Below are 27,582 nucleotides of genomic sequence, written 5' to 3' on the forward strand. Positions count from 1 at the left end.
AAAACCTTCAATTCACATACTGTACTGTACTGAAGTAGTTCATGTAGGATTATAACTCAATTAAGTAGACTATTTCTTTGATCCACTAAGACTTCAATTGTTGGTGAATTTAGAGTATTAACACAGATTTTCCTCTGTTCTCCAGAATTTGAGCTTACATTTTGTGAATAGAAATATTTAACCCTTCTGTTAGGGAAAATAACCATCACAGTGTAAACTGAAGGATGCACTGCTGTCCCACTGAATCTGAAACAAGGTAAACTGAAACAATAGCAGCAAGTGGAAACATCCTTCATTCTAGTCAATGTGGTGTTAACCCACAAAGCCTAATTACCACTTAAACAGGAATTCTTGCCTGTTTCACTAGAGAATGTGCTTCTACAGTAAGGGTGTCTACATTAGTCTTTCTGTTCCTAAAGTCTCATTGTTGCTATCACCAGTTCAGCTGTACCAGTGTTAGCCACAGACATGGGATTTATCTAAATAGCATCTAGACTAAAGAAAAGGTCATGGTTAGCCAACATCTTAGCTAGTCCTGACATAAACTTGATCTCTTAATATAGACAAATCCACAGTTGTTAAAACACTGGTGACCATTTAAGAGTCCAGTGGTAGCAGCAGTCATAAATTATGGGAAAAATACCCTAGAGTAGACAAGGCCTAAGAATAATTACTATCCAGTACAGCTGCACTGCTGCTACTTATAGTGGAACCACTAGTCAGGACAGGGATCAGGCACTTTTACTACCACAGTTTCATAAAGCAGGTTTTCACTGTGGTAAAGCCCTAATATCACTAGTTTTCGTCATGAAAACCTGCTTCATGATGCAAATAAAAATATCTGATCCTTGTCTTCACTAGTGCTTCCACTGCTGGCAGCAACACTGCAGTGCCGCGATTGCTGAAAAAAAGAGAATCGTTTCGCCACAAGATTTGATGCATCTGCAAACATATTTTTACAGTCTGGCTAGACTACTCAATTCTGAAAGGGTTTCAACAGACACTTCTGCAGGAATACATGTAAATTCCAAAATCAAAGGGATTAAACAAGATGTGGTATACTGCATATACTCTTTGGGCCAAATTCTACAGACAAGGGGAGTTTTGCCCAAGTATGGAGTGCAGAACCTGGTCTACAATTCAGATAAAAGCTTAGCTCCATCTCCATTTCCATATTTTCTTTTTTATTAAAATCTGAACAAAATATATTGGCCTATCTCAGCCAAGCAAAAACCTTGAAAACTGCAGACAGGCTCTAAGTAAGTATGACTGCACAATAACATGGATATAAATCTATAACAAGTTAACAGACACGTAAAATAAGAAATAAACGCCTCACAAAACTAAAACAAAAATGCTCACATCACATTTCCTTATGTTCAGATTAACTAACTAATATAGGAATTTATAGTTATACCCTATTGTAATTACTGATTAAAATTAAAACGCTGAGAAGCAATTCAATATTCTTCCAAATACTGGATCCTTACCCTTACCACAATCTACTTAAACAGACTGCCTGTTCTTCAGTACTGAGAAAAAGCTTCCCCAAAGTAAATCTATCCAGTCTTAATGGGGATCATACACTGACTCTAGAGACAACATAGCTCTAAATTATTCACTGCAGTTTTCCTCCCCTCTACAGGGGGTTATCAGTTGAACAAAGACACCTGGCCTAGTATAACAACAAAACTAAACATGCTGCCTATTACTGTAGTTGGCATTATTGACAGGAAGCCTCCTGAATAAAAAGGGTTTAAAAGGTCTATTACCATATGGATGGCTATTTGGAACAATCCAATATCAAATTGTGTTTGTTAGCTATAAAAAAATTAATTCCATAGTACTGTATGTGCAGTCTTTCTAGATTTTAACATTCTTCACTAAGAGTTCCATTCTCCTGAGCTTGCGTTTATTCTTTGGCATGGGTTTGTCATATAAACCATTTTTAAGAAGATGCTCCTTGCTGTGATGGATCTGGGCACCATGCTGAAGTTGGAAAGAGCACAAAGCTTGAAGAGGGCGGAGTATAGTCTGTGAAAAACAAAACAAACCAAAAAAGCTTTTAAATATGTCTAGGAGATATCATTTCATCCAGGCTTTATGTGTAGGGATCATCATTAAAATATAAAATTTTACCAAGTTTTATCATGCAGTGGAATGTGAGATACGAAAGGGCCTAAATACACCCCTGTGATTTGTATACAGAAGTCGCCCTTCACACGCAGCTCTCCCCACATACAGAAGGTGGAAAATAGATGTCTCTGGACATTGTGAGCCCTATCCTTGGGTCCCATGATACATCTGGGATAAGGGACAAGCCAAGGAAGGTATGGGCAGGCCATGAGGGATGCACTTGTCCCCCTTCTCTGGAGATTCCTCTGGATATGTAATAGAGCTACATCTGGCTCAGATATAAGGGAGCATGACTGGTAATCTACTGCACTATGCCAATCCTACCAGCAGATTTGGGGCCGTAAATTTTGTGTCCTAAGTGTCCCTAATTTGTTGCAGAGGGAACAGAATAGCTCTGCATAGAGTGGGGACCAGGATGCAAAGATGGGCTTTAAAGCCACCTTTACAAAAACCTCCTGAACTACGCCTGTGCAGATGAGCTACATTTGGCCCAGTACTGCTCGCTGCCTCTTAGATCTCTCTTGAAATGCTGATTACCATTAATATTTTACAGTGCCGGCAACAAAAGACTGAGAACATTGAGGACATTTTAGTGTCTTGACAGAGTCTTCCATCATAGACCAGTGGGATCAAAACTTGCAATGCAAAGGCTAATGTCTGATTGGTATTCTTTGACCTAATAGAATAAACAAACTCAAGAACTGTCACGACCCAAATTTCTCCAAGGGCAATTGACAGTTTTAAGTTGATTAGTAGAAAGAAGCAACCCAGTGGGTCACATTTTCTCGCTAAAGGACTATTCCAGGTCAGTGGGGCAGGCTTAGAAAAGCATTTTATCTTCCAGCTAGCTGTGAGGGCAGCTCAGGTCATCTCTGCATTTCTGCAAAAGCTAGACTGATTTCCATGTAGGACTATTAATTGTTTGTCTGGAATTGGATCAGCACTGTCTTCTGAGAGTTAAAGTTCACCAGTGCTGTGCTTTGACTGTAGGAAAACATTTTAAACCTATTTAAAAATATTTATCTATTTAAAAATAAAACAAAGATAATTGCTTAGTTTGACTCCAATAACCTTTCTGTAGCTACTAAATGTTACTACATATAAGGACATGGAAAAAGAGTCGCATCTGACCAGTTAGAAAACTTCTAGTGTCTACTTCACTCCAACAGTTTTAACAGGACATATTGGCATGAGGATGACTTAATTCAGGTCCCAGTTCGGCAATATACATAAGCCTGTATCCCATGTACTTAAAGCAAGTCACATGTTTAAATATCTTGGCTGAATCAGGACCTATGACACACAGGTGCCCCTATTTCCTTCCATTTAGATACAGGTCATGAAAATATTTCTCTCTCCTAGCTGGTAAATTATAACAAACTTTTTTTTAACAAATTCTATTTGCTATACTATATTTTTCTTCTTGAATTAGTAATTTTTAAAGGATAGAAACGGTCTATTGATTCAGTCCTGATCTCAGATACAGAAAACTAGCATTAGCACACATTTTTTAAAATGAATTACGGTGCTTCCACAGTGGATGGTTTTACAAGATAAACGGCAATGCATGTCTGATTTTCTGAGACTAGGCTTGAGTTGTGTGTGTTTCACAGTGTGTACCCCCATCAACAATAAGTTGCTAAGTTTTCTGACTCTGAAAGTTATTTAAAGTCAATGAAACCATGCAAGCTTTGGGGGTAAAAATAAACAAAAACCCCTTGACCATTCAACTGAAAGTAAATTGAAGTTGTGCTCCTCCTATTATGTAGAGAACTATGCAGTATATGTGCAGGTCAATTCAGTAAAATACCCCAATTTAAATATCTCTGTCACAGATTTGTTCTCAAATAAAGGGATACATCTTTATTTTCTGAAATATATTTAAAGCATGAGGTTTACAAGATCAAAAGATCCTGTCAACGTCAACTGTTTTCAGCTATCATTAAGAAAGGAAACAGAGTGCAAAGCACAAAGCTTTGAAGATCCAGCTTAAAATTTTGGTTCCACATGCTGATTACCATGTCATTTACTGCTGATGAATCACTGATTATCTAAATAATCATCAAGTTTTTTGGATCCATGAAAATTAGATAAAAGACTGAAATCTCTGCAAATTTTACTAGCATTTTCATTTGCTACAAAATATCAAATCTTAATCTTCTAGACTGAAAGCAGCATGGGTGAGTCAGAATAAATACGTAAATTCTACACATAAAAAACATCAGTGCAATGGATTGTTACCTTCCTGGCAGTTTGACCCAGTACTTAGAATCTAGTAGATTTTGATAAATTACAGAATTAAGAAGTATCTGAAGAAAAGTATTTACAAAAATTCAATACAACATGCTATATTAGTGTAAGTTAGCACACTACAAATGCTGTTTGTACAGCTTAGGGGGAATATTTAAGTATTGCAGTCAGGAATGCCAAGTGAGTTATCTCAAACAGCAAGGTAGTTGGAGAAGTGCATACATTTCTAACACATACACATTCTGTTTGCCACGCTATATTTAAAAATGCAATACATTTTCTATTTCTTAATTTTGGGCAAATTCTGAACTCTTATCTATTTTGATATTTGTTTTATACTCAAAACTGAAGCATCTGAGTACCTTACAAACAGATGTAAATTCAAGTGATGGAGAGACAAATGTAGATTTACTCTTCTCATCTTGTTTCAGAAAAGAGGGAGAAAAAAAAGGAGCGAGAAACAGAAGTATGGGATGAGAAAGTAAATGTAAGGGGAACGAGGAGGAGAGGGAATAGGAGCTGATGAGAATAAAAGGACAGTCTGAGTGAATGTGCGAGGAGGAGTACACAAGAGGAGTGCAAGATGAATGAAGCGAGGGCAAGCAAAAAAAATATAGAAGGGATTGAGAGAAGAGAAAGAATGTGGACAGTTTGAATTTAGGGGAGATCCCAGGATGATGGGTTTGGTACAAAAAACAGAAGACAGCAGAACAGAAGAGAAGTGGGAGTCAAAAAGAGAGAGAGTAGATGTGAGAGAGGGTGAGTTCATAAGGGGGGTGCTAATAATAATTAAGCTTGTGTTAAGTCAGTCAATCTGTTACTACAGAGAGAGAGAGAGAGAAGAATGATCCAGAAAGATACTGTCACACCCCTAGTCTGCATTCAACCTTCAAGATGGTAAGGCAGATACCCTATATATAGGTTGATGTTATGACACTAGCTGGTACTTTGAAACATTTCCCTCTGCCCACCACTTCCTTCCAAAAGTCTTGCCCAGGTTTATCTTCAGCCAACTCCTCATTGTAAAAGAGCATAATTCAATTATGGTGATAGCTGGAAAATAGTGTAGTTAGCATTCAGTGCAAAGAATGTAAGTATCATGAACAAACTGTTAGCATTTAAGACCATGGTGTTTGACAGGGATGTTCTATAAGATGAGGGAGAGAATGGAACCTTGTGGAAGTCCACAGTAGACAGCTGCAGTAATGGGTATGCAAGTGTCAGTTAGTAAAACCTGGGTATGGTCTGCAAAGAAGGAACAGAATAATATCAGCAGACAGCTGCTTGCTTACCCCTGCTAGGTCTCTGAAATGAACCAACCAGCAGCATCTCATGATCTCATTCAAGTCTTTGGGTAACGAATGTGTAAGGTGCTCAAGATAAATATGGTACTATTATCTAACTAACTTGGCTTTCACACTACTGTTCCATTAACAAAGTCAATTATTTAAAATTAATGACATACCTCCTGAATACCATCATTTTTTTCCATGATGGCAAGGGCAATAGCTGCACATTCAAGTGTAGAAAGGCAGTTGTTTGTTGGCTGGGTACGAATTACATATTGACTTGAAATGCTTGTTTTCAATTGCACCTGAAAAAAACAAACAAACAAACACCCAACTTAAAGAAATCAATTACTATGATACAGCAAGTTTTTTTCTTTTCTATTTTTTTAATAATCACCTGCCTTCCTACCTCTCTACTGTCTTGTTCCCTGTTAGCCAATTGTCATAGACTATACATATCTTCACATATGAATGAAGCTGCTGAAGAATAAACATAGACATTAGCCGTGTAGGGGCCAGATCCTAAACTCCTCACAAAACTAGCCCCAGTGACCTCAGTGGGTTTATAAATAGAGGAGGATTTGGACTGAGTTGGAATAAACATGTGAGCACTATATACGGTTGATCCTATAAGCCCTTTTTTCTTCATTTCTTTCATTGATGTTTCGTTTGAATTTGTAGTGACCTGGCTTTTTATGCCAACAAAATCTTACTGATGAAAATGTAATTGCCATGAATCACTGAAGGAAGTACAATCAGAAAAGTCATAGACTTCTTAGACTATTACAATAGGTTCCCATCCAGTACTTTGGGTGTCTATTCCATGAATTAAAAATCATAACATGAATATTAACAAAGTATCACATAAATGTAGCTATCTCAACCCGTGCCTTCCTCAAGAAGTAAGAAAAAAGATGAACTCTATAGCATGCCCAGAAGGTTAACAAATCTGGGCTCTCGCAGACCAAAGGGGAGAAGCAAATTCCAAAAATTAGGACCCCTCACAAAGAAAGAGAACTGCAGCTAGAGTGCCTCTGCCAAGCTGAACTGTGGCAGCATGTAATGGTGAGAGAGGTGATCGTGACTTGGTAAAACATGTTGTACCTTACGGGCCTACTGAAGGCTTAGTGATGGGCAAACCTCTCTGAACCTTTTGATTGTTGACCTCTGACCTAATCTTATGACCTATGACTCTGTCTCGTGGGTGATTTTATGCTAACTAGAGCTAAAATTACATTATAAGAGTATAAGATGATAGGGATATATTGCTTTTTTTAGCTTGGAATATGCAAGGGGGGCAAATAGGTGAACATAAGTAAATTGGTCATTAAGCTTGCTGTAGTAAAGGCCTGGTATATTAGATTAAGGCTTTGTTGGAGTAGTTATGTTAAAAGCTGGTAGAACAGTGTAGTCCTAAGGAGACAGCTCCAGGTCAGATATTTTGCACTCTCAACTTGAGAGACAAGTGAGTCACCTCAAATAAGTACAGTTTACCACAGGATTCGTCAAGAAGGGAGTTTTGGGGGGCTTCAGCAATTAGGTTGCTAAGCAGTATCTAAGCAGTTAGACTGCATATACATATAGGAATTATTAAGAAATAAGTGATGTAACTCATGAATATTAATGCTTGATACATAATCATGGGCACCCCAAAGGCCACATATGGATAGGGGCAGCTATTGACCCTATTATAATCAGTGTAAAGGATCAAATTTGGTATATATTCATATTATTACCATAAGAAAGGGCATAAAATACTACAACCAGTTCCCATTTCTTCATGTTCACTGGGTCCCCGAGACACAAACTGAATCAGGACCTCTCTTGTGATGGGCTCCACTTACTTTCCCTTCCATCTCTGTTTGCAATGGTCTCCATAAGTTGTAAGTATGCATGATGCAAGATTGTGAGAAGGAACGCAGGAAACCACTTTAATGTACTTATCTTTTTCTAACCATTTTGTATATTGATGCTTGCCTATGATTTCAATTACAGTTGTCTGTAATAAACAAAGCTTCTGTGTGTGTTTCACCAAATTCCATCTTTTCAATTACTTTTAAGTAGCCGCCTAAGAAAGAACCTGTTATCTGTGACAAGTGCATGTTGTACCCCAATACGTAACCTTACAGGTATAATAACTGTTCAGGCTACATGATTCTTTTTCCATTCCATTCTGACTAGAATCCTCCAGGGGGCAGATACTGCAACTGGATCCATTGGTTTGTCTCTACATTGCAGCTTGGAGGTGGGATTTCCAGAGCAAGTGAACAGTCTTGCACTCGCTCTGTTCAAGCTGGCACACTAAAAATAGCAGAATGGAAATTGTGGCATAGATGGTGGCTTGGACTAGCCACCCAAGTCCAAGCTCATCTGACCCCCCGGGTCCGAGCTGCTGTAACATCCACACTGCTATTCTTAACACACTAGCTTGAATAGAGTTAGCACAAGTCCGTCTACTATGCTGGGAATCACACCTCCCAGCCATATGCCATATTCATAGCATAAAGTCAAGGTAAAACATTAAGGATTTAAAAATATTCAGTACTATGAACAAAATTATTTTATTCTAAATTACTTATGTGAGAAATTCTATCTTGTAATTTCTTATTTTTATATTGCTAAGAGCATGGGTGGAATTTTACAAACAGGTAAGAAGGTAGGGTCCCTGCCTTGAAGAGTTAAAAATCTAAATAGGCAATATATAAAACTAGGAAAGAGGACGGAATATAATGAAAAGCAATGGGATTAAGTAGTGATGTTTAGCCTGGATCATGTTAATATTCAAGTCAATATTTTAAGGGATTTTCAATTAATCTGGCCTAGGTTTTTCAACAGTGACTGATAATTCTGCAGCCCAACTTCATACACGTTAACGGTCCTTATTTCCAGAAGTGCTGAGTGTCAATTCTCTGAATATCAGGTGAAAATTTCAGCTTTTAAATATTTCAAACTGTACACTAAAAAGCAGAGGCACCTAAAATCACTAGTCCTTTTTGAAAATGCAGACATTTAGGTCCCATGTTTTTATGTGTTAAAACAACCTAATGTTGTAACGATGAAATACTTGAGTTCCTTTGAGTTCTTACTACAAAATAAAGAAGCCTAATATTATTGAAGTAATCTATAAACTTTAGAATGGAGGGCCTGACCCTGAGAGATGCTGAGTATTTTGCCACTGCCATTACAATGGCCATTCAGACTTACTGCAACTGATAAACAAAGATAGCATATATAATATACAGATTGTAAAACAGCATTTCTCAGCATTCCATTTTGTTCTTTTTCTTTTGAAAAAAAAAATGCTAACATGCAATTTCCATTTCCACAATTTTTCCCCCAAAACAAGAACAGAGTACTCAGAAAGTCTAAGTCCTATTTTACATTCTATATATAATCACATATTCTTCTTTTAAAATTAAATGCAATACATGCATACAAGACTTATTCCATATATGGGCATGTTGTACTCCGTCATTAAGACTGTATTTACCCTGTTTAAGTATTATTTGTCATGTTTTAGAAAGACAAATTAGAAACCAAATTAATTAATTCATATAATTTATTAGGCTACTTTGGTTAAAAATTGATTTACTGACTTAAAGCATATTTGAAACTGATTTATTGGTTCTACCTAAAGTGATAACCACTTTATACTATCACACAAGTAAAACATTTTCTAAGAAAGATAAATGTCATTCAACCATTAGACCGTCTGTTTTATCAGTTCCAAAAGCTTTTATTGCTTTTATAAACAGCTGTTGAGAAATGACAGATTTCGTAGCATTAGCCTCTGTGTGAGAATTCAGACATTATTCATTTACTCTTATAATTTCCATATATTTTCTCTTATGAGTTAACTTGTTTCGTAACCTCAGTTGTAGGGTTTAACATAAATAATCTGTTCCTTTCCCAAATCCTTGAGGAAACACTGTGTTCATTTTCTTAGTACAATAAACCCTACAAAATGACTAGGCATGGGAGGCCAATTCCTATTATTTCCTAATTCCTAAGGTCTGGTTAAGGAACACATTTCTTAGCTCACTTCAGAGTATCACTAGATTGAAATTTCTATTCAGTACATTGGTTGCCAATGGCTTCTTACCCACTTCTCCTGGTCCCTTCCTCTTCGTCATCATCATCTCCATTCCCTACCCTTGCCCTCCTAACCTGGGGTCACTATCCTCTTCCCCATCCTTACCCTGTTCTTTATCCTAGTCCCTTCTCCAAAGTACTTCCAGATTCCTCACTTACGAGGGATCTATAAGAAAGGAAGCTCCAAACAGTTCTGGAGTTTTGGTGACTGAGGCCATCAGCTCTCAATATGCTAATAAGTGCAATCACCTCAGGAGCCAAACTGAGGCAAGGAGAATGAATGGATATGCTGGCAGGAACAAAGAATAATTATATTCTTCAATATAATTTGAAGAACCTACAAAATACTGAGTTGATTTGGATTGGAGGGAAGGTAGGGGTTTAAGGAATAAAGCTATTTTAGAAGAGTCCGGCTGGTTTCCCTAAGGAACATGGATTTTGGTATTATCTGGTACATTTCAAAGGCAAAAACATATATTCTTCAGAAATGTCTTTAAGCTCCTGGCTATGGTGGTCTAGCAGTATCTAGAGAGAAATCCATCCCAAAAAGGCAAGGAATTCCCAAACACCCATTTCAATTCAGACAAAGGTATTTTGCATTATGTAAACAGTATATTTCTATCTTTATATCATAGTAACAATTGACATCAGTTTTCTATTAAATACTTTTTAAAATGAAATTTCTTAAATCGGTCTCTATTTTGCTCCTTCTCTTTTCCTGGTTTTCCTGCACTTTTCTTTTGTCATTTTCAATGTCTGTCTGTATATGTGCCTGTCTGTCTCTTTCCACTGTGGATGATATCTTTTTTCCTTCCTCCTCACGCCCCACTATGTTTGCCATTCACTCTCCCTCTAGAACCTGTGCATTCACCAACATCCTTCTTCTTCCCTCTTCCTAGCCTCTTCCTCATTCTTCATTCCTGGAGGTCTTGGTCCATGACTAGGGCTCCTATGAGCTATGGTAACACAAATAATAAAATAAGAACTCCCTCCACATCTCACCCAGTCTCCACATATTTTATCCACTTACCCCACAAATTCAACGAGAGCGCCCTGCAAGTCCATTCAAGCACCCCAACTTTTCACTTAGGCTCTCAAAATACAAACCTCCATTCATACTCACTTTCCAAGATATATACAACTCCCACATTCACGCCCCAAATACATTCATATGACAACAAGTCAATTCCCATAATGTATTCAATCCCCATCCAACGCACCTTCTCTCAGCAAAAGCTGGGATTGAGGAAAGGACTCAGTAGGCTGGCACACCACCAGGACCCTTCTCATCTCCTGGGGGAATGACAGAGGCTTCAGTTGTAGATTTTTCTTCTTCAGAAAGCTTGACCTCCCCCTTTGGAGACTTATCTCCCTCCCTCTCCTCTAAAGCTATCTATATATTCCTTACCCACTGTCCACAGTGGCTTCTTGGGCCAGAAAATGAAGAATTAAGTATGTGTTTCTGTTTTTGGAGAAAATCAGGGTTGGGCACTAAGATCCTTTCTTGTCCTCCCCCAGGCAAGAATTATTGACCAGTGTGCCTCCCCCCATTTAGCCTTGTGGGGGAAAGTCAAGGGAATCTGACGTGGAAGTGGCTCACGGAATCGGACGTGGAAGTGACTCACGGACTACAAGGTATTTCTGCACAGCAGTGGCTTCTAAAGAGCCACCTACTACTTTCCCAGCAAGTAGCATAAACCTACTCACAAGAGTGTTTTTTGCAAAGCACGTCTGCATATGGGTGGGGGAGCTTCATCATGGTAATAAATGCTTATGTTATTTCTAAGGTTGATTACTGCAGCATTTTAATGGGATGTTTTGTATATTTAAACAGGTCTGGAATCAACAATTGTTAATGGAACATTAGGACATACTGTAGAATATAAATCTAAAGGGACACAAAAATGGACCTCTCGAATATGTACTTTATATGCGTATATATTTGCAGAGGGGGAATGTGGGGAGGAAAAGGTTTATAGTTATTTTCTGCAAATTTAATGTCATCTTTACTTGAAACATCTTCATTTTCTGTTACTATACATCACATTTTTGCAAACGGATCAGCCCAACGTATGACTGATTCCTTAACTAATGCATTCATATTACAATTTCATAGTTAGCCAGAAAGTGATATTTTACATTTAGTGGCTGATTATCCCAAAAAGCTGATTATTTCATGTCTGCAAAATCAGGACCTAAGTGCCAGTCTCGGTCTTCGTATTTCATCTGTCTTCACAAAAGGGGCTCCTGCCTAATGGCTCATTAACAGATTATGTTTTCTATTACACTATACCAGTAGCTCATTATCATACATTAAACAAGAATTCTATATAGTATGACAGCCAGATTTACACTGGGGTGAAGGACATAAAATGAACTGCATATTCTAGGGCAAATGCAGACCCTCCACTCCTACTCCCACAGCAGTAGATCCTTGTGAGATTTTAGAGGAACACGTCACCTGTCTGGTTTCAGTGGGAACACTTCACCTGCCTGGCCTAGAGATGAATTGCTACTGTTTATTCCTCTAGCCCATGGTAAGGCCATGCTAAGGGCATGCAAGGCTACTTTAGCCATGGGGGTGAAACAGCCTCTGCAGAACTGCTCCACTAGCTTGAAGGAATGGTGCTTCCACACCTTTCCCTTTGCACATCTCATAAAAGATTAGCCCAGCTACACACGCTAAGTGCTGAGCTGAGAGTTAGTAGTCTTTGTGCATTATCTGTCCCAAATCAGAATATTCTGTTGTCATAGCTTGTTTATTCCACCTTGAATTCTAGAAAGGAACATATGAAAGCAACCACCAATAGGACACTTCACAACAGAAGTCATGGCATTTTGCATCCACTTTCCCATAAAATAGTGACGATATAGTGATACAGTAATTACTATATCATATCTTTCACCCTGAAGAGTCTCAAAACAATTTACAAACCAGACACATATATTCGAATAACTTCAGTCATCACTGAAATACAAAAGTCTCTGAACTGAAAAAAAAGAAGTCATTTAACAGCACTCAGCAAAAGTTTAAGGAAGGAAATACAAGAGTATAAGGAAGGAAATTAAGAATACCTCAACCAGTTCAAGCTGGAGGGGAAAGTTAGATAAGCCAAATGCAATTACTCATTGCAAATTGGCTGGGACACTGGAGTTAGCATTTCTTCTCCTACATTAAGTGCCACCAAAAATTTTGGGCTTGAGTTTCAAGACATCAGAAGTCTAGGGCTGCATGCAATCAAGTATCTAATTTCCATGTACAACTGTGTAGAAGGCCTAGGGCTTCCAAGGTCTTGAAAGACATAACAAGTTTTATGTTGGTTTAATGTCTCATATGTAAGCTGGCTCCTCTACCAACACAGTGCCCTGCTGGTACATGGTGAAGCACTGGCTCACTGCTCCACTTACGGAGGACTTGTGTGGGAGTTATGGGAATGGTTCAGCATCTCTCAGGACCAGGCCCCTCAGGCACTAACACCACCTCTTGCAGCAACCTAGGCTTTCCTTGGAGATCTCGCATTCAAACAGCAACCCAGGCCATCCTGTTTAGCTTTTGAGAACTGATGGGAGTACAAGTTTGGCATAATATGACTATAGGCCAATCATACTACAATAACACAATGTGACTGAAATTCATCCTAGTTATGAATAGTAGAATTTATTAGGACTAGAGAGATTGTATAGAATGTTATTGTACATACTGTCCCCATCCCTCCCTTCCATCTTAATGTCCCACCTCTTCTCAACCTCTTCTGTTCTCATGAAACTCTTACCTCCCTCACTGCTCTTGAAGGCTCAGCAAAATTCTTCAACCAAAACTATTTTTTCACCTAAAAATGTAGGTTTGGATTGATCCAAACATTTTGTGAATTTGTGTTGATTCTGGTGAATAGTTTTGGTCAAAATGAAAATGAGAAACAACATCTAAATGAACAGTTTCAACATTAATGAAATGAGACATTTTGATTTTTCAAGCTAGGATTACAGATCAAAACTGCCTAGCCTTGCCCGACTTCCAGCAGCTGATGTCCCCACTTTGCCTGCAGGACTCGCTCAGCAGCAGACTTAAGACCTGCTGCAAGGAGAGGGAGGTGAGCTGTGGTGAGTGCCCGCATGGGGGAGCCAGCAGGCACAAGAGTGTTGTGTGTGCACCATGTGAAACATTTCTGGGGGCACCCCAGAGCCTGGTAGTTAGAGCACTTCACTTAAGAGTGGGCAAGCCTGGGTTCCATCTCCTGCTCAAGAGCAGGGATTTGAACCTAGATCTTCCACATCCTAAGAGAATGACCTAACCACTGGTCTAAAGGTTATTAGGGGGATCCAGCACCAGTGGCTGTTCCTCTGGCTATGAATTGTGAATCTAGCCCTTCACTTCCCTTTTTAAAAAAAAAAAAAATTAAAATACCTGAAACAATTTCCCCAACTTTATTGATATGCCCAAAATTCTGAAAAAAATAGTTTTGTTCAACTTGAACTATTTTTTTTTTATTTTTCAGAACTGAAAAATTATTTATGCATCCAGCTCTACTCCTCTCTCATTAGTTCTAACCTCAAAACAAAATGTAAGCTCATCCAAAAATATATTTAGAAATACAATACACCCTTCAAGATAAGAACGCAGCATGACCATCTGGTTAGTAACTTTGTCCCACTGTATACCGATCTTTCACACTGTTTATGCCTCATACTTGTTTTGTTTTTGTATAATTAGATTGTACGCTTCTCAGACCAGTGAAAGTGCCTTTGATAGGTTCTGTGAGGAGCCTAGCACGTTTCTGAATGTTCATTTTTTAGAAACAATAGTAACCCAAAAAAGATAAGTCCAGTTTGCGGCAAGGTATCCTTCATCTGCGTTGGGCTATGTCTACACTGCGCACCTTACAGCGGCACAGCTGTGCCGCTCTAAGGTATGCAGTGTAGTCGCTCTTTGTCAGGAGGAGAGAGCTCTCCTGCTGACAAAATAAAACTACCACCACCACTGAGGGGCAGTAGCTTTGTTGGCAGGAAAGCGTCTCCCACTGACAAAGCACTGTCCACACTGGCACTTTTCGTCTGTAAAACTTTTGTCGGTCAGGGGGTGTTTTTTCACACCCCTGACTGACAAAAGTGCAGTGCAGACATAGCCTTAGAGTGAATTCAAGGTTGAGAACCTTTAGTAGTCATTCTTTTTACCCGCAGCAGTGGTTGGTATCATTTATAGGTTTAATTATTGAACTAGTATTAAATGCTGAATTAATATTAAAACCAGGAAAATACGAGCTAGATTATTCCTGGTCCTTGGAAGGGTGTGCAGGGGAGGGGACTAGCAGGGAATTTAAACACACAAACCCCTTGCAGACTTATCTCAAAGGCTAGGAACAATTGCAGTTTATGTGCTTGGGGGGAAAATGCAGGAAATACTTTTTTTGTACCACTGGCGCAAAAATCATCCCCAAAAGAGGAGAGTCAGCCAGACAGGGAACGGGAATATATGGCTCACAATATTAGGAGTTTACACATTTACCTTTTGCCTAAAAGGCTAACAGTGACTGTTTTCTACTATATTTCTTTTCATATTCTAAAATGCAAAAATCTCATAACCTTGCAGCTAAATAAAGTTCCATGAGCTACCGTCGTGACAGAGAAAAAACCCAGAGCAAAGTAAACCCCAGCACGCTATTGAAATTTACATCAAGAACATAAATAAGTTAGCTCTCTCAGACATCCTGGCTTTAATTTAAAGTGACATTTTAAGAGCTCTCTGTTTTCAAATTCTGCAGGGAATAACTGTCACGCAACTGTCATAAATGCAAAGTCAAAAAACTAAATGGATGTCACAAAAACCTTTCCCCTTCCCTTCATGTTTTGCTGATTGCACGTATGTATGTATCCATGCTACCTTTGTGCATTCTGCCATATGTAAATTGCTGACACAAATTTACTATAAATTGCAGCCTGCACATTCCCAAGCCACACTAACAACTCTCAGGTAAACCTCAGGGAAAACATCTCATTCAATTTCCATTTAGCTGACATCCTTTTTCTGTATTTTCCCCACACAATTTCTTTTACTACAAGATGCCTCTCTGTTTTGTAGTCTCCTTTTTTTCCTCTTCCTAACCAACCTATTGCTTTAGGCCTACACAGTGGCATTCAGCCACAGGCCTGAGTTGAGTATGATGCAGAGCTGCACCACCCAGGAGGAGCATAGGGAGGGATTCTATCTCAGAGTTGCACTGGAGGGTAGGGAGGAAAAGAGTCATCTATGGAAACCTTTTAAAGGGTGTAGCCTACTATTCTCTCCCCAACAGGATCAACCATCTCCGAGGACCAGTGTACGGTAGTGGCAAGACACAGTTCTGCCTACTCCCTCCTCTTTTTCATCCCTATGTAACTGGGGAGAAACTCCGTAATAACCCCCATGTTTTCCTGGGCAAAGGGTGGACAACTCTCACTAGCTCTTGCAGAGATCATCCGAGAGCAGGGAGGCTCCTTACTCTCTCTCTCTCTCTTATAGCTATGTAAATGGGACGTCCAGGATATCTGTTCAGTGATCAGATTTATGGCATCACAGTTTGCTAGCAATGACTCTGATATAGTTAACAATCAGATTTATGAGAATGCATTCTCAAATGATTTTCCAGGTATTTTCAGGAGTACTCTTGTCCATAACCAACAATTAATGAGACAGATTTTACCATCCACATTAACGTGGAGTATTTTTTACTCCACAAGTAGTCCAATTGAAATCAATTGGCTACTCACTAGATAAGGTATTGCTCAACATGAGCAAGGGTGGCAGAATATAACCCTAAGCAACCGTGTAGTCTCTTTCTTTCATTACCGTGCACAATGGTTTGTTTTAAAAGCTTCATCTCTACGTTTAGTTCCCTCTCTACGACGGCACAATAGAGAATTTGAATGAAGGTAAAATGAACTATCCTATAATTTCATGGATTCACATATGAAGGATATTACTTCTTTTTTTAAACAAACAGCTTGCTGTGTTTTCTGAACAAATGCTTTTGAATATTTTAGAAAATTTTGGTCTTGCTTTTAGATTATTTTCTGTGTGAGAATAACTAAAGATGCACTATTGTGATGTGCACATGATTTGTCTGCTTCGTGTCACTGGGGCCCAACTGTATTTGAAAACAAGACGTGTGGAAAAATGGAACTACAGTATACAGTATACCCCCCCCCACTTATGTAGTCTGACTCAGAAGCTTTTCCAAAAGTTTAAGTTTGATGATCCCTGAAAATACAGTGTGGATGCAAACACACATGCATACCCCAAACCGTGAGGCTTCTAAGTACTATGACGTTGTTTCAAACTATTAGTCCTTTTTCAACCTGACTACCCTAATCTGTTGAACACAAGTTCTTATCTGAGAGTTGGACAAGTGAATATGGGTCTATAAAAAGTCATTCCCTTTAAAGAAATCATACAGGCAAACAACTCTTTTGTCCTTAAAATGCGTTCTCTATCGCTCTACAGTCCCAGGGACTGCAATGTTATATGACTGTCTCTGTCCGTTCAAGACAAAATTGTGGTAAAATAAAAATCCAGTTTAAACAAAATAATCATACATTGGGTTTTATTTATATTGGTAGAAATACTTAAACAGGCAAAACTCCCATTTATTTCAACAATAGTTTTGCCTGTGTAAAGACTGCAGAATTTGGCCCATAAACGGGAATCCTGTATTTTGTAAGATAAACTATACTAGAAAACCTGCTTACAAAAAAAGAGATATATCCAGATTTAAAATAACTATTAAAGCAAAAATCAACACACCCAAAAAGAAAACAAGTTTGCTATTTTTAGATACTAAAAGATATGAATATTGGTAAGATTTGAGGTTCCAGAACAGGAGCATGCTATACTATTGATGTACTGCTTACTACCAGGTGTACTGGTTACTTCTATGAGGAGGGTCATTGACATCAAAGAGATTCCTCATAGTAGTAAACACAACTCTTAGTAGAAAGTGTTTGCAGGATTAGGCCCTAGTAACTATCCTAGTCCAAATGTGACCCTCTCTTTCATACAGTACAGATGAAGGATATATATTAAAGAGTTCTTAGTGACTCCCTACATGCTCCTTCTGCTTGTTAAATCAATTTACTGCTGGCTACTTTTCTATGTATCTAGGCATTTATAGAGCACTCATCACCACCACTGTCATCATAGTTCTTATCAAGAACTAAATCTTGTGAAGTATTGAGCACCCTTAACTCCTTTTGGTTTCATCACGAGCTGAGGGTACTCAGCACCTCAGAAGAGGCTCTCAATACCTTCTAAGATCAGGCATGAAAAGGCTTTATTTTTACTCTCAATTCTTCTTTCTCCCAATAATGGTGATACTCATACATCACAATTTCAGCCATTTAGCGTTTTATGAATATACTGAAAGGTTATTTTTTTCCCTCCAGGATAATCAAAAAGCCTTATAAAGGCTGAGCTTGTATAATGGTCTCTGACTGAGGAAAGAGTAAAGCAACCTAATGGAAGAAAACTAACACCGCCTTCGCAATGAATTCAGAATCTACAACTGATATCCTTATTTGTCATATCAGTAAGTAGCCTTCATTGACTTTACAGAGCAGAGTTATGACATTCAAAATTTATTTTATCTGGAAGGTGATTTAAGAATAGAAAAATTGAGTACCTCAAAGGTGGACTCTACCATCTTAGACAGCATCATGATAAATATTCCATAATAACATTATTTAAAATTGGAACATTTGGTCATATTTTCCTAATATGTCTAAAGTCTGTAGAGAGTTTGCTTGACTTGGACTAATTATTCATGATAAACTATATTGCTTTTGATAGTATTTTGTGTGTTGGCTCCATATCGACATATTTTTCATTCTCACGGTTGCATGTAATGAGTGAGGGTGGAAGAGAAGGAAGCTAACACTTCAGCATGAGCCCTTTCCCTTAATGTTTGCCATAAAAATATTAAAAGATATTTGCATGGTGCTATGAAAATGTAAGAACTAGTTAGGTGTTCTGGCCAGTGACTTAGGAAAACGTATGCATGCTTACTGGGAAATTTCTTTTGATCAATTAGTAAAGCCCACTGAACTGGCCCACCTTGAGCAAATTATACGAGAAGAATAAGTATGTACAAAAAGAATATAATTGTTTCTTGATACCTTAGATCTACAGCAGGCATATGTTCAACTTAATATAGAATTATTTCAAGTTTCTGCAGTTAAACTGGCTGAAAATCCAGATCTGTGGATGTAACCTAAAATGGTTGCCTCTTCAGTGGCAGAAGTCTAGGCTGCTGACGGGGTTGATAAGTCTGCATCTGCCTCCAATGCCTCAAACAGGCTGAAGATTAAGTGCTAGAATCTATGGACATTGCTTCACTGAAGAAAGGACCAGGGACATAGCCATGGGTGGGCCGTGGCCAACCCACTTAGCATTCAGGCCCACCCAAATCTGAGCAGAGGTATAATGCTGCCACAGTGGCCCAGAGCGTCACTTGGGCACCTGAAATCCAGGATGGAGCTATGCGCCCACCCTTCAGAAAGCTACGTTCTGGCAGCTCTGCCTTGCCATTTTCTGAGCCGCCCCATGCACGTGCCCAGCTCGGCCGGTGAAGCCCTTTGTCTGGGGGCACCAGGACGAGGAAGAGGGCATAGCGTTGGGGGAGAAACTGAGCTAGCACAGTCGGTCATTGCCTGTCCACCCGAAAGTCGGGGCCCACCCAAAATTTCCACTTCTAGCTCTGCCACTGGGAAGGACCCTGCACTATGAACCAGCAGATGACTCCAATTCACTGTGTGACTTTAGATAAGTCACTTTGCTTCTGTGGAGCCCCAACTTCTTCATCTGTAAAACAGAGCTAATAATATTTACCCCGTTTTGTGAGGTCCTTTAAGAGCTATGGAAGAAAAACACTACATATACCAAGTACTGTTATTAAAGATGGAAGAATGAAATGATTATGAGAAAGCTAGAGTAGGACTAATAAGGAAGAAAACAAAAACTATGAATGGAAAATTCAGTGCTTACACAGTCATGTAACAAAATGTAACAAAATTTACTTTTCTTGTTTTTTATCCACTGATTTTTTCTTACACTTCTGTATGAAGATTATTACAAACAGGAGAAACAATAGAAAATTAAGGCCTTGTCTTCACTACAACAAAAAAGATGTATTCTTAACTCAAGTTAGCTAACTTCAAGTAAAATACTAGTGAATACAAGGCAGGCTGCAGGATTCATAAGAGTTAGCAGGTTTATGCCTTCAGGTAGGCCTAAGCTTGAACTTGACCTGCTAACTAATGTGAAAACTGCAGTCTGCCTCATCTTCACTAGGATTTTACCTCAAGTGAGTTAACTTGAGATAAGAATGCCCCGTTCCCCTTTTTTTAAAGTAAAGACAATGCCTAAGAGTAGACCAGATTTTATTGTGCTTAGACTCAGTTACAAACCCAGGCATAGGCAATCTGAAATTCAGCTAGAGTATAGTTTCAGTCTTGAACAGATTTTGTTGGTTTTTGGCTACAATGGTGGAAGAAGTTTAATAAAAGACAGCATGTTGTGGAAAAATAATTATATTTTAAAGTTTATTATGGAATGCATACTTAACACCTAGTAAAATAAAATGAACATCCATTTTCAGTGAAATATCTTTTCATGCATCACAGTTTATGTATTAACAGAAAGAAAAGCTCTTGAAATGGCTCCTGTATTACCTCTTGCTCCGCTTACATTTCAAAAATGAATGTCAGGCAACAGATCAATATTTTATGTAGCTCTATTCTTTTAATAATTAATGCAGGAGGAAAGTGCTGCAAGAAAATTCAGTCAGTGAGCAGAATAAGGATCTAGAAAACAGGGTCATGAAATGAAGAAAGAAAATTTAATTACACATATTGTCACAGCTATTTAACTTTAATTACCTGTAAATATGAGAAGCCTGGAAAACACCAGAAGGAAAATTAAATAGCTCAATGTCACAAAGTAGTATCTGTGCATAGAGATTGTTCTTTGGAACACACTAATTACTTTTGCTTTCACTAGTTTTCATTATTTGTTATTGCTAGTGAGTACTTCCTTTTAAAATGGAAAAAGAAATGGAAGGAGCTCTGGAGGGGAACATTCAGAAAAAATATGTATAAATGCGATTTTAAAAAATACCTTCATTTAACTAGACAGTTTAAAATTCGAAGTATTTGCTTATTATGGACACAAACTCAAGTAGACATTCAGAAATCCAAGAGCAGCATGGACATACTACTATTAACCTTGTTATTGTCAACAAAACTTTCCAGCAACAGGACAGGCACATTCAGAAATATGAAATTCAACTGAAGAGTTAAAAAATAATTATGAAAAGAATGGCAAAGCAGTAAAGGTAAGTTAATAAAGATTTTGCCATGCACCCAAGGCTTAAGATGACATATGTTTCTGACATCTGGCAAATTACCCGAGACCTTTCAGTCAAAGCAAAAGTCACTAAGTAGAAGCAATAAACACTGCTGACCAGAAATGAGATGAATCAAACAAAACAGACCAATGTCATTCAAATTATCCTAACTTGCTGAAGGACGGTCTCTCCTGCTGACCATCAAGTTTCACAATTTACTGAAAATAAAGAAAGACTCGCCTAAAGAGGATTCTCTTAGCACCCCCAAATACAGAGTAACTCCCAGTTACTTTAATGTGAGTTCTTTACATAGAGCACTTACTGGATCAATTTGTTCTGTCCGGGACCAAAAGGTTTTGCTTAATGCTTCAGTTGTAATAATACACAAGCTACAGGCTGAACACAAGCACAAACACTTTAGAAAATGAGGAATATATAGGTCTTTAATTTTCTGTAATCAAAACTGCACATTTGCTGGTATTTGAATTAATAGCATGAGGAAATTATAAGCTACTTATTCAATTAATGAACATGTACTTATGGTTTGCAAAAACACCTCATAGTTTTTAATACACCAATATAAACAAAGTCACAAGTTTAGACACTTATTCAAAGTTCTCAAAGACTTCTCTAGTCTAAACAATTTGTTGGGCTCTTTCTGGAGATTTCCCATAGATCTTAGAATTGGGAAAGATCTTCATATAGGTCCAAATCCTCAGCCCCTTCCAGGCAAGCAGTGTGTGAAAGCCAGAGAAAGTGAGGTGTTTTTCTGCTGAATGTGTTTGTGCGCGCGGAATGGGGATGCAGAGAGCACATTCAGGGGATCTTCACACTCTGTGTTGCCCTGTACTGTTGGGTGAAATTTAAGAGTGCACAATTAGCGGTGCCATGACTACAAAAATTTCCAGTCAAATGTCCATGCACATGAGAGAGAGAGAAAAAACACAGTGGCTATGAAGAACTGCTGCAGACCATGGTGTTCAACAGGTGGATCTGTATAGTCATGGATCCACTGTCCACAATAAGCCCTGGACCCTCCCCTCAAACTCCTCCCTTTCCATCTCACCTCTGACCCCAGAAATATTCCTTTGGGCATAGCCTAGTTACTCAGGCAGTACAGAGAATTTGGTCCACTGTATTTTGATACTTCTAGCAGAAACCAGAAACTTCACAGGTATATGAAAATGGAAAAAGTAAAACCTGCACTATTTTGAACCTCAGGAAAAATTTGTATCAGGTAGGATTTAAGTTTTGGTTGAACTTTGGGTCAGATCTTATTTAATCCTCACTGATCCTCATGGAGTCTACCTGCCTGTTTAGCTCTCGTCACCATGAACGCTCACCTCCAGTTGTGCGGGAGGAAGGGAAGCCCAAACCAGCAGAACTAGGTACGGAGGTGGAGGAGGAGGCGGCATGCAGTAGTGGCACTGCTTCCCACACAGTCTTAGATCATTGATCTACATATGAACAGAGAAAGGCATAAACCATGTATTCTAGTTATGCATGTGTAACCCAGATACCTTCTGGGTATGGTGTTCTGTCCCATCTAGTGGCAACAAGACCACTTATAGAGCAATTAATGAGTCTGCTCTACAGCCTTAGATAACAAGCAATTGGCTTTTAGCTCATGCAGTAGATGTTCCTGCACTAAGCTCCAGAGGTCCCAGACTGGGGTCTGTCAGTGTTAGACATGCTGATGTGCTGCTCCTTTGCAAAGGATCAACATAAGAAAGGAGACTATGCTACTACATACTAATGAGGGTTCTGGATCTCACTATCTTGCTCACTATAGTTTTTTTGTTTGGGGGGGGAGGGGTTGTACCAACTACCATGACTTTCTGGAGTGTCCTTCCATGTGTGTCCAACTAGCACTTTGCAACATGCTCATCATTATGCCATCTCTGTCTGTTAAAATAGAGGGGGGTATCGAGGTGTGTTGAGCAGTTATCAGAAAAATGGAGATAATGTAGTTGGTGCAACTGCTGTGCCAGAAAAAACATTCTTGTAATCTTTAGACAATTCTTCCAGAAACTTCTTGTTACAGTTTCTCTTAGTACTATAAGCCTGAAAATGACAATTGTCCAAATATAGCTTTGTTATAGTAAGGCTCTTGCAGTAATAATAATCTTATAATACCCAGCGCTTTTACTTATGGGGACCAGTCCTGTACTTTAAGGCAAAATGAAACTGGACTCCAATGTAGGTTTTGTCTGTGTATGCATGGCACAGTACTGGATCTGTAGTATTTGTGTTTTACCAACTTTACTGTATATGCCATTATGGTCACTTCATCAATATATAAAGAAGAGATAACGAAAACGTACACCTTGGATACTAAGCCATTACTGCAGTCCCAACAGTGATATTTCAGTCACCCATTTACAACAAAATTTGCTCCCCTGAGCGAAACCAGAGTAAAAAGGCTTTTGTGCAAGGTGGTTCATGGGGAGAAGAAAGAGGGAATAAAACACTATCCTTCCTGCTAACTTCTCTTCAGCTGTAGACCAGCAGTCAATTTTGACTGGTGGATTCGAGCTCAAGGCTCTACTGACCATATCTTCATACTTCCAGTGGTAAATCCCCTCAACCTTACTTTGTGTTGGGGTAGATGATACACATCTATGCAATTTCGCAGTACATTTCTACAGCATGACAGGACTGCACACCACCCATGAGCGCTCTTCAAAATCTATGCCCTTTCTCTGCAATGGAACCACACTGATTCTACTGGGTTCAGGGTCTTTTATGAACTTCATTTAGTCAATAACAGGTACTTGTGTCATGTTGCTCCGGGCATGGAGACAAGGTCCCTGTGCTTACACGTAGCTGTTGAAAAGAAGAAACAGAGGCAGCTGGAGCAGACCAATCCCTTTATAACCTTGTCTCCAAATGTTCAGTGCTGAAGGAAGGCATTTGCATAGTACCAATTGGAACTGCTGTCCAGAAGGTTGCTGAAACTCAGTGGCACTGAGGAACACAATATGAAGAAACTAACTTAAGAAGAAACTTGCCGCAATATGAAGAAACTAACTTAAAGGTTTCTCTCTTTGTCATTGATATCAAAGGTTTCTGAGAGCATTATGCTTACAAGACAAACATGCAAGCCATACTTTTCTGCATTAGACAAGGTCAGATCACCAGATTATCTGCAAGTGTTTTGGTAGCACAGGAGGTGGGTAGTTAGGGATTTTATATATTTGCCAATTTCTTGTTTTAATAACAATCAATTAACCTTACATTTATAAAGGACCTTTCATCTAGAAGTACTTTAAAATATCTATGAAGTGTAGTAAGTGACTGTACTAAAAACCTGGTTATACAAATATTGTATATGGTACAGGATTGGATTCAACTTCATCCATTAGTAAAGTACATCCACATCTGGAGAATGCACTATTAAACAGCTGCTATGTGGCCCTAACGAACCATGTAAATGAAGAATACCATATACAACTGCAACTAAAGGAGAAATTTAGTTTAGCAAAATGTAATCACCCAAGATGGAATTTGGCCAGGACCTTGGAGTAAACACTCCATTTCTTATGGAAAAGGATCATGCAAGTTTTTAAAATGACAAGTGGTGAGCAGTTCAGTGTAACGCTATACCTCCAGTAGTAGAGAGTAGAAATTGGTTCTGTTGCAACTCAGAGAGAAGAGTGTGACTCACTGAAATACCAGATCAGTTCTTGAAGAAGCTTGGGATGTGTGAAACACAAAGAGAACCAAGTACTGAACCAGAGCAAACCTGCTTGGCTTGTGATACCTGCCAATATTACAACTTGAGGGTATATGGCAGTGAAGTGGAGTACAATGTAAATGTTATAACAACCTAAGCCTCCATGACAAAAAAACTACAAAAAAATTAAAAACCAAGAACATTTGATATTATTAATTACATGTTACCATATTTCTATTAACTATAGCTAAATTTTTATGATGGTATGATGTTTTAAATTATCAAAATATAGAACACACATATTCTGGATATACATTTAAATATGTAATTACATATTGTGCACTTAGCTTAATATTAACTGCCTATAATGCAACAGATCAGCTCCAAGTTATAAATTTCAATATCTTTTGTAACCGTAATCTAGTTCAGTTCCCAACACTGAAAGTGTCATTTATAATTGATGAGATACTGTAATCACATGGAGTGAAGTTCAGCCTCTCAGTTAAACCAGAGCAGGAATTCGCAATGGATTGTACCTTTCCCACGAAAGCTTATGCTGAAATAAATTTGTTAGTCTCTAAGGTGACACAAGTACTCCTGTTCTTTTTTCTGGTGCATTGTGACACTATCTGGCATCACATTAAGTTTACATTAAAGAGATTCAAAATAAAAGACAAAGAAAACATTAAAAAGAGGAGCTATTTCAAAAACCAGGAATTATAATATGTAAACTTCCTGGATTTGAAGGTGGAAATGAGACAAAAGGTGTGCTCTGTTGGGGCTCTAATTTTGGTGCTATTTTTGGTAAATTTGCTATTCATTATTTTTTGTTACCAGCTTAAAATACTGGAAGAATATGTGCAAGAGGACAGGCAAATTGGAACTAACCAATCACAGACAAAGAAAACCTCAGAGTGTAACCTGCTGATATACCTTCTGTCCATGAGTTCTGAAACTGCCTTACCCACAGGTTTACTGCTGCTTAGTGGAGAACAAAGATCTTCTTTAAGCTAAAAAACTGATGAAAGGAGACCTGCTGTAAATAAACCCTCAAACTGGCTTCAGCTTCCTGCAACTCTGACCCTCATCTTGTAACATGACTTCAGCAGACAATACAGTTCGCTTTACTATTTCCAGCCCAAGTTTTGCCCTTCCTTCCTTAGTCACAAAAGCCCCACAGCCAGGACAACAACTGTAGGGTTCTGCTGGGGTAATAGGGCAGGATTTGGATCAGCACAATGAGAATCAGCATGCCCCTGTTAATGACAGAACTCTGCATTTGATTTCAATATGCTTGCAAGAGGGGCTGGTGAATCCATGTGGTCATTGGCCATTTTCCCCCATACAGGAGTCCACGGGGTGAGAGCAGTTCCTGTAGACTCACAGGAAATGCTCAAGTGTGGCTCCAGTGTCCTGTAGTCTGTGAAGGAAGGATTTATTTCTTCTTGATCTTCCTAGAAATTTTAGTTGCACAGCCCAGCCAGGCAGGCTGCATCCTTGGTTCTAGGATTCAGCTCCTCATATTTAATATAGGTATATAATATTATTTAAAGGTAACTACTGGTGATTTGCTCATATTTTATAAGGGCCCTTAGAATTGCAATGAGGAAACCTTTGGCTGAGGAGAAATCTAAGAACACGAGAGATTGAGAGGAGAATTTCCCCAGAAAATAACTTTTGAAGGGAATAACCATTATTCTTGTGTAATCTAAGCCAGAGATTCAACATATGCCAAAAAAATGCCAACATGTAAAAAAATCATTCTGGATTTAGTGATCGAGGTGTCTCTATTATACTTGGGGGGAGAGTTAAAGTATGACTTTGGGGATAGTTTGACTGTGAATTGACTTTTTGTAAAAAACAAAAACAACCCTCACCCCCCCCAAATCAAGGCTTTCACAGAAGACAATATTGAGGACAAAGAGGAAGTGAACGTGTAACAGGCTACATACAACAGTCCTACTATTAACAGTAATTTGTCTCTGTACCTCAAGAACAAAAGATGTTTATACAAAATGGGTATCACAGAACTTACGTTTTCTCTGGTAGCACTACCACAGCTGAATACCACTGTATGTTAACATTTCCACAGCACAGCCTTTCCATTAGCTCCACTATAGATAATTCTGTATATTTTAATTAAGTTCCTAGATACTACAGTTTCTAGTAACATACAGGTAGTGCATAAGAGTGATCTGATCAGCTGTGCAACCTCTGCACAGATGATGGTATATACAATAAATCTGTATCCGTTTTTTTCGGAGTCAGTATTTTGAATATTAATGTGCTCTGAATGTATCATACTACCTAACGAGTGTTATACAAATCTATTAAAAAAATAGATTTAAAATACAAATATTGGGCTTTTTCAAAGTGTCTAGTATTCACTAAACTTATGAGGACAATTATAAAATGAGAAAATAATTCATGGTTCCTTCCAACCAAAAACTACATGGTCATTTTCAAAAACTAAATATACATGAATATGACTAAAGCTTGATCCTGAAAACACCTAAGAGTAACTTTACCCACGTGACTAGTCCCATTGAACTCAATTGTACTGCTCATGCTTGTAAAATTAATTTCACTCAAACATTTATGGAATTGGAACCTAAAACTCCAATCCTGCAATCTACTTTCATCCCAAACTCTCACAACAGATGAGAGTTTGGACAGATTAAAAACCAAAAGACCAGGCCCTATGTATCATTTTTGAAGGCTTTCTTATATTAATAAAAGCCACAATGCATCAGCAAAATGTGCAATT

At 38.4% G+C, this 27,582-nt stretch overlaps 1 protein-coding gene across 1 annotated transcript in view; it reads right to left on the reverse strand.

Annotated features, from left to right (window-relative positions):
• Positions 1–1,863: 1,863 nt before the first annotated feature.
• The window catches only part of DTWD2 (DTW domain containing 2), a 190,345-nt gene continuing 164,626 nt past the window's right edge, over positions 1,864–27,582 (reverse strand). The window contains exons 5-6 of the mRNA XM_065406722.1: positions 5,852–5,980; positions 1,864–2,034 (exon numbers count right to left, since the gene is read on the reverse strand). Of these exons, the coding sequence (XP_065262794.1) occupies positions 1,864–2,034; positions 5,852–5,980 (300 nt within the window). The remainder of the gene's footprint in view (positions 2,035–5,851; positions 5,981–27,582) is intronic.

This window comes from Emys orbicularis, chromosome 6 (genome assembly GCF_028017835.1).
Source record: "Emys orbicularis isolate rEmyOrb1 chromosome 6, rEmyOrb1.hap1, whole genome shotgun sequence".
Taxonomy (NCBI): domain Eukaryota; kingdom Metazoa; phylum Chordata; order Testudines; family Emydidae; genus Emys; species Emys orbicularis.